Below are 7876 nucleotides of genomic sequence, written 5' to 3' on the forward strand. Positions count from 1 at the left end.
GTTTTTCAACCCGAAGGATATTGTAGTGTAACAGAATGCTCCATGCGGGGTAATGAACGCGGTCTTGATCTGGTCTTCTTCCTTGAGAGCTATCTGGTGATACTCGGAGTAGCAATCAAGAAAATAAGGTAGAGTGCATCCAGCCATCGAGTCGATGACTTGATCAATCCAAGGGAGCCCAAAAGGGTCCTTTGGACAGTGCTTGTTGAGGTCTGTGTAGTTGATACACATCCTCTACTTGTTGTTGTTCTTTTTCCGTACCAAGATGGGATTAGCCTGCTACTCTAGATGATAAACTTCTTTTATGAAGCCAGTCGCGAGTAGTTTGGCCAACTCTTTTTTTATTGCATCTCTTCTATCTTGGGTGAATCGACGTAGTTGTTGTCGCTTTGGTGTAGCTTTTGGATCTACATTTAGTGCATACTCGATCAACTCCCTGGGCACCCTTGGCATATCAGATGGCTTCCATGCAAAGATATCCCGATTGGCCCGGAGGAAACTGATGAGCACGTCTTCCTATTTAAGGTCAAGCCCTGAGCCAATCAGAGCGATCTTGAAGCTATCGCCAATCTTAAGGTCAATAGCTTTAATATCGACTTCACTTGCCGGCTTGACCTTGGTTGCTACCAACTTCTTCCCTGGAATCTCGAGTTCTGTCGGGGACAATTTTTTGGAGGTGGCGAAGACTTGCATCATCGAATCTGACACTTGAGTAGTCGCTGTCAACTCCACGGCTTCTGTGTCGTAATCGTAGGATCTTTTCAAGTCTCTGCGCAGTAGAGTACTCCCTTGGCTCTCGGTATTTTGGGTACTAAGTACACGTAATGCGGGATGGCCCATGAATTTGGCTAGTGCAGGTCTGCCGAGGATAGCGTGAGACGAAGTTTCAAAATCAGCTACCTCAAATCAGATGTACTATGCCCAGTAGTGTTCCTTGATCCCGAAGGTAACTAACAAAACCACCTGACCAAGGGGTACTATAGCCACGTTGCCTGGGACAATCCCGTAGAACCGAGGCAACTACTCAGGTGGTCAAAACTGCAACAGGAAGCCAGACAATACTGTCACGGCAATGTCCTAGTCCTCCAAGAAGAGTCGTGGAAATCAAGAGAGGACTCCGTTCAAAGAGCTCCTGAAGAAGCAGTGCCCGTAGCACCCACACTCTAAACACTCTGCGATGGATTGCATAAGCCTTCGTAGAGTCATGAAAGATATGCCAAAATATTCTGGAGCAAAAGACAAGGACAAGGCCAAAGAAGACGGAAACGAGGACGACAATGGGAAATTCCAGAACCAATCCAACACCGTCAACATCATATTCGGTGCCACTCTGGGTACTACTACCAAGGGGTCCTAGAAATTAACCCTCCGGAAAATCATGTCCATTGAGCGAGCAATGCCTATGTTCCTTAAGTGGTCTAAGGTGCCAATCACCTTTTCAAGAAAAAGATTAGTGGACTAGTTTCTCCGACCCAGGATGCTATCCTCTCGTCCTGGACCCAGTTGTCGCAGGCTCTCACCTCATAAATATACTCATCGACGGCAGCAGCAGCCTCAACGTACTCTTCGCCAAAACTTTGAGGAAGATGGGTCTCGATATAACAAATATGCTCACCTTGACGAACTCTCTATTCTACGGGATCGTTCTGGGTAACGTTATTGTACCCCTTAGTCAGGTGGGTTTGCCAATTACTTTCAGGACCAAGGATCATTACCGGACCGAGTACATCCGGTTCGATGTAGCTGACTTCGAGACTTCGTATCATGCCATCCTTGGAAGACCAGCATTAGCCAAGTTCATGGCCATCCCGCATTACATGTACCTAGTAATCAAGATGCCAGGACCCAAGGGAGTACTTTCCTTACGCGAAGACTAGAAGAGATCAAATGACTGTGGCACAGAAGCTGTAGAACTAGCAGTGACTACTCAGGTGCCAAACTCCACGATGCAAGTCTTCACCGCCTCCAAGAAATTATCCATGACAGAACTCGAAATCCTAGAGAAGAAGTCGGGGGCAACCATGGTCAAGCTGGTTGATCTCGAAGCCATTGACCTCGACTACGCCAATTCGCCCAAGACAGAAGAGAAACCATCAAAAAAAAGAATTGGCCAAAATAGTCACGACTGGCTTCATAAAAGAAGTCATTCATCCAGAGTGGTTGGTGAAAGCATCTAGGCCCATAATTTGAGTTTTGGTAATAAATGACAACCCCTTGAGGACTAATATTTTTCAATGAGTAATATTGAGTGTAGGTTAGTCCCGTGGATGAGTTGTGGCCATGATTGTTAGTATGATGACATTCAAATTTGATTTGATGATGGAAGGCTCAAGGTAAAGGTATAAAATAGGATTTTTCCTTTTTGCCGGTCAAACAGGCGCTTAGTGGATGAACAATATGACCGGATTTAATAGGATAGATGGTCATACTATTAAGAGGGGTCAATTCTCCTATTGCTTGAGGGTTTTATAGTGCCTCTTTGCTCAAAAGAATGCATTGCATATCAAAGTTTTGATATAAGATGAGCATATGGTTTCTTTCATATTGAAAAGATCTCTTTTGAAAGAGGTTATGCGCTAATGGTGGACGGTCCGCAATTCATTTAGCGGACAGTCCGCTAAGGGCCTCCAGAAACTATTCCTGCCGGGTGTTTGAACTACAGATGGTCCGCAGTTCATTTAGCGGACAGTCCACTAAGGGCCTCCAGAAACCATTCCTGCCGGGTGTTTGAACTACAGACGGTCCGCAGTTCATTTGGTGGACGGTCCGCTAGGCGCAGACGGTCCGCGACTTGTACCACGGACGATCCGCAACCCCGTAATGGTTTTTCTCTAACACGCATTAAATGCCAATAGAGCCGTTGGGCTTTATACTGCGGACAGTCCGCGTCTTGTACTGCGGACGGTCTGCGGTTTCCCAGTTTTGCGCGAAATTTTACTGTAACGGCTAGTTTTGGTGTTGGGGGTTATAAATACCCCCCACCGGTTGTTGGAGCTCTCTCTTGGTTCTTTGGACTACATTTATGATCTTTTGAGTCTCTCTCCACCTCTCACTCACTTGCATTGAATTGAGATTGCTTTCTAGTGAGTTTGAGAGGCTTCTAGTGCATTGCATTGATTTCTTGAGATTTAGGGCACTAGGGAGTCTTCAAGCAAGCGTCAATTATCTTATTACTCTTGGAGGTTGCCGCCTCCTAGACGGCTTGGAGCTTGTGGAGCCGTTGAGCACTTCAAGGAGATTGTGAAGTTGCTCCAGCTATTCTTGTGAGAGGTTTTGTGCTCACCTCATCGGAGTGGTTGTCGTTGTCAAGATTTGTAGATCAAGACTCTAGACTAGTAAATTTCTTTTATACGCGTAAGGCTTCGGATGGTGGCGTGGGAGACACGGGGTTAGACTGGTTCAGGCAACGGAAGCCCTACGTCCAGTATCAAGGCAGCTCGTGTTACCCATGCGGGGTTCTGTAGTAGGGGTTACAGATGGACGAGAGAGGGAACTGATCCCAGCTCTCTTGAGTGTGCTTGTGCTCTAAGGGAGTGCGAGAGTGTGCTGTTGGCTTGAGGGAAAGAGTCTCTGTCCCCGTCTCGTGACCCCCGGTCCTCCTTTTATAGTGCAAGAAGGAGCCCAAGATTACAGTTGAGACGGACCTTAGGAGAAGAAGCAGAAAGGATAAGCTAAAAAGGAAAATAATACAAGGGAGGGCCCCGAGGCCGCCGCTCTCGCTCCGGCCCCCGGTCCCTGTCAACGCGCCCGACGAGGGAGGGCGATTCCCTCCTGATCTTTTCGATGATCTCCCTGGTCGCCATCACCGTCGAGTGTGATGATGAGCCTCAGCCTCGGCATCCATGCCCGCCGGGGAGGAGGCCCGATTCTGTTGCCCCGCTGATTACCGTAAGACCCGGACGTCGCGTCCCTGACACTGCCGTTGGGAGCACGGGGCACGAGAGCAAGCGGTGCGCCCTCCTGCGTCATTCGGCGCAGTTCATGAGTACTTTGTGACGAATCAGAAGAAGCTGCGGCCACTGCAGCCCGCGCCGCACGGCCGTGCACCGGTATTCGTGACCGGTTACGTTGGGGACGCCGCTCCCTTTTGGCTTGATAGGGCCGCGACGCAGTTATGGCGAGGTCGATAGGGGGACCCACGAGATCGTTATCCTAATCCTCCAGTCCGCGCCCGAAGGGAATATTTGCCTAGTGGACCCGAGTGAGTCCGACCCCCGCATCCAGGGTCGGGCGAGGCGGAGTTTCTGTGGTGGGGTCATCGGGGCGTACCATGCCCGGCGGGTGGCACCGCTGATGCTCCGGGTTCGTTCGCTCGCCGCCATGACTCCGGGCGCGCCGACCGAAGGTACCATCCTGGCGGCGGGTGCGCTCGCCGCCTCCGAGATCCGACAGCGGATTTGGGAGGCATTGGAGGACAAGGACACCGACTACCCGGTGCCCGGGCACCCGCCGATACGCCCGGACGAGGGCTTCGTCGACCTGGTAAGGGATTGGGGTGCCGACCTTATTTTTTCGTGTCTCTTGGTCGTCGCTCTGATACGGGGCCATTTTGTGTTTGCAGGGCATGCTGACCCGGGTCGTGGACTCGCACCCGCCGGTGCTCGAGGATGCCGATCGGCGGACGCAAAACCGTCTCCTTGCCGAAGAGCAGAAGCGTCGTAAGGACAAGGAGACGGCGAAAAAGAGGAAGAAGGCTGCCAAGGAGTTCCAACGACGGCGGAGAGGGCAGGACGTGTCGGACGACGACGACGATGATGATGACGATGACGAGGAGGAAGATGAGGAGGATGAGGAGGAGGAGGAAGAGCTGGTCTTATCCCCTCGGTCGGGTGCGCTCGTAATCCGGGAGGCGCCCCGCAAACGGCCGTGAGGGATGGGGCGGAAGGATCGTCTACCCGGAGCTCGGTTCCGCAAGTCTCCGGGGCCATGCCCCAGGGGTCGGCGCGGGGCGCCTCCCAGGAGCCGGCGCGGAGCGCTCCCTGGAGATCCATGGAGCCCGCCCCCGCCGTCGTCCAGGAGCCGGCACGGGGCGCCCCCAAAGAGTCAGCGCGGAGCGCTCCCCGGAGGTCCACGGAGCCTGCCCCCGCCGTTGCGCCTGAGACTCAAGAGCAGCGGAGTGGCGACAAGCGGCCGCTGCCGGATGCCCCGGGGTCGGCGTCCGGCTCCGAGGCGAAGCGCGCGCGCCGTCCTTGCTCTGGAGGAACGTAAGTTGGATTTCTTCGTGAACCTCGCTCCTTTCCCCACCTTGCGTTCGTTTCTGCTAACATTTAATTGTTGTTTCGCAGCGCCGCCTCCCGTGGTCTCGTCCTGCAGCTGGCGCCCAAGAAGGCGCTGCGGGTGTCGTCCGCCTCTGTGGGGCGGACCGCGGTCCCGCCCGCGGCGAGCGGCGGGGTCCCTGGTGAGGTCGCGGATCCCGTCGCGGAAGCGGTCCCCGTGACGGCGACCGGCGGAGTGGCGGCGCCATCAGGCGCGGGAGAGGGCGTGGACCCCGTTCCGCCTTCCGCTTCCCCGGTCGACCCTTCGGTGCAGAGCATCGTTCCCCAGAGCCCTCAGACCGAGGAGGTGATCGACCTCGACGCCGACGAGGCGGAGGGGACGGCGGTGACGGGAGCAGGGACGAGTGTCCCTGCAGCCGCGACGGGAACAGCGGCGGCGACAGAGGAGGGAGTGCCTGCCTCCGCGGCCGTGGCGGAGGAGGCAGTGGGGACGGCGGCGGGGACCTCCGCCCCGGGGGTCCCGGCGGAGGTGCCACCGGCGGCGGAGGCGGAGGTTCCCGCTCGAGGGGCTCCGGCAGGGGCGGAGGAGCCCGCCTCGGTTGCGGCGGAAAGCGAGGTGGCCGCAGGGATATTTGTTCCGCCGCCCGCGTCGGAGGCGGTGGTGCCGTCGAGCGGGTCCGCGGCGGCCCCGACAGCGATAGGTGCGCAGGCGCCGGGACCGTCGGCGAACCCGGAGGCTTCCGGGTCGGCTCCCGCTTCGGCTTTGGCCACCTCCGTCCCCAGGGCGTGGAGGGGGTCTGTCCTGCGTTGGACGTCCCGTGAGGACCCACCGAGGCACCTCTTCACCCTGGATGACGCCGCGGAGTGGCGCAAGTGGCAGGCGGTGCAGGGCAGCCTCGCCAACGCCCGCGCGGCTCTGTCCTCGGTGTTGGGGGAGTTGGACAACGGCATCCTCCCTGGTAGCCAGGTACGTTGTCCCTCATGTCGGTGATTGTCCCTTTCCCGTTGCCTCGCCCCTGATGGTGTATTGCTTTGTAGGCTCTCATGGAGTGCAGTCAGGGGAAATCCGATTTCCCCGGCTGGAGCGGGGGCTCTGGGAGCGCTTCAACTTGGAGAGGGAGCGAACCAGGGACCTAACCATGCAGGTTGCCGCCGCCCAGGGGGCCATTAAAGACCTGCTGAGGTGCGAGCAGGCGGCGCAGGAGGACGCGCGGCGGTCGGAAGCCAAATTCCAAGCCGTCGTCGATAAGGCCTGCCTCGACCGCGAGGAGTTCCAGGCCGCTGCCGAAAAGGCCCGCCACGACGCCGAGGAGCTCGCACGGCTGAAGGGGGAGCATGAAGCCCTCCAGAAGACCATCGAGCGCATCCGGCGCGAGCGGCAAAAGGCTTGGCAGGACCGGGATGCCGAGAAGGTCCGGAAGGAGGAGGCCGAGAAGGCGGCGGCCGACCTTGGGGCGGAGGTCGGTCAGCTTCAAGCGCAAGCGCAGGAGCTTCAGGCCTCCGTGGCCCAGGGGCTCGATCGGGAGCGCCAGCTGAAGGCCCAGTCCGAGGGTAAGACTAGTAAATTTCTTTTATACGCGTAAGGCTTCGGATGGTGGCGTGGGAGACACGGGGTTAGACTGGTTCAGGCAACGGAAGCCCTACGTCCAGTATCAAGGCAGCTCGTGTTACCCATGCGGGGTTCTGTAGTAGGGGTTACAGATGGGCGAGAGAGGGAACTGATCCCAGCTCTCTTGAGTGTGCTTGTGCTCTAAGGGAGTGCGAGAGTGTGCTGTTGGCTTGAGGGAAAGAGTCTCCGTCCCCGTCTCGTGACCCCCGGTCCTCCTTTTATAGTGCAAGAAGGAGCCCGAGATTACAGTTGAGACGGACCTTAGGAGAAGAAGCAGAAAGGATAAGCCAAAAAGGAAAATAATACAAGGGAGGGCCCCGAGGCCGCCGCTCTCGCTCCGGCCCCCGGTCCCTGTCAACGCGCCCGACGAGGGAGGGCGATTCCCTCCTGATCTTGTCGATGATCTCCCAGGTCGCCATCGCCGTCGAGTGTGATGATCAGCCTCAGCCTTGGCATCCGTGCTCGCCGGGGAGGAGGCCCGATTCTGTTGCCCCGCCGATTACCGTAAGACCCGGACATCACGTCCCTGACACTGCTGTTGGAAGCACGGGGCGCGAGAGCAAGCGGTGCGCTCTCCTGTGTCGTTCGGCGCAGTTCATGAGTACTTTGTGACGAATCAGAAGGAGCTGCGACCACTGCAGCCCGCGCCGCACGGCCGTGCACCGGTATTCGTGACCGGTTACGTTGGGGACGTCGCTCCCTTTTGGCTTGACAGGGCCGCGGCGCATTTATGGCGAGGTCGATAGGGGGACCCACGAGATCGTTATCCTAATCCTCCAGTCCGCGCCCGAAGGGAATATCTGTCTAGTGGACCCGAGTGAGTCCGACCCCCGCGTCCAGGGTCGGGCGAGGTGGAGGTGTTTGTGGGGGTCGGGCGCTCCCGACCCCGGTTCCCTAGGTCGGACGAGGCGGAACCTTGCGGCGAGGGGTCGGGCGCCCCCGACCCTGGGACCGCGGTCGGGCGAGGCGGAGTCCCTCCATCGAGGGGTCGGGATTGTCCGACCCCGGGGCCCTGGGTCGGGCGAGATGGAGTGGGGTGTTCTCTGCCTTC

General features: G+C 57.2%; 1 protein-coding gene across 1 annotated transcript; it reads left to right on the top strand.

The window, feature by feature from the left end:
• Window positions 1-4320: 4320 nt before the first annotated feature.
• Window positions 4321-7028, top strand: LOC101760445 (skin secretory protein xP2-like). Its single transcript, XM_012846033.1, has 5 exons — window positions 4321-4482; window positions 4562-4617; window positions 5286-5917; window positions 6255-6532; window positions 6972-7028. The coding sequence occupies exons 1-5, from the start codon at window positions 4321-4323 to the stop codon at window positions 7026-7028; spliced, it is 1185 nt and encodes a 394-aa protein (XP_012701487.1).
• Window positions 7029-7876: the final 848 nt, after the last annotated feature.

Source organism: Setaria italica, chromosome V, assembly GCF_000263155.2.
Source record: "Setaria italica strain Yugu1 chromosome V, Setaria_italica_v2.0, whole genome shotgun sequence".
Taxonomy (NCBI): domain Eukaryota; kingdom Viridiplantae; phylum Streptophyta; class Magnoliopsida; order Poales; family Poaceae; genus Setaria; species Setaria italica.

Coding starts and splice junctions, on each gene's coding strand:
- LOC101760445 (XM_012846033.1), top strand. CDS start 4,321: ATGACTCCGGGCGCGCCGACCGAAGGTACCATCCTGGCGGCGGGTGCG. Junction 4,618..5,285: donor GTGCTCGAGGATGCCGATCG/GCGGACGCAAAA, acceptor GTTGTTTCGCAG/CGCCGCCTCCCGTGGTCTCG. Junction 5,918..6,254: donor GGCGGCCCCGACAGCGATAG/GTGCGCAGGCGC, acceptor ATTGCTTTGTAG/GCTCTCATGGAGTGCAGTCA.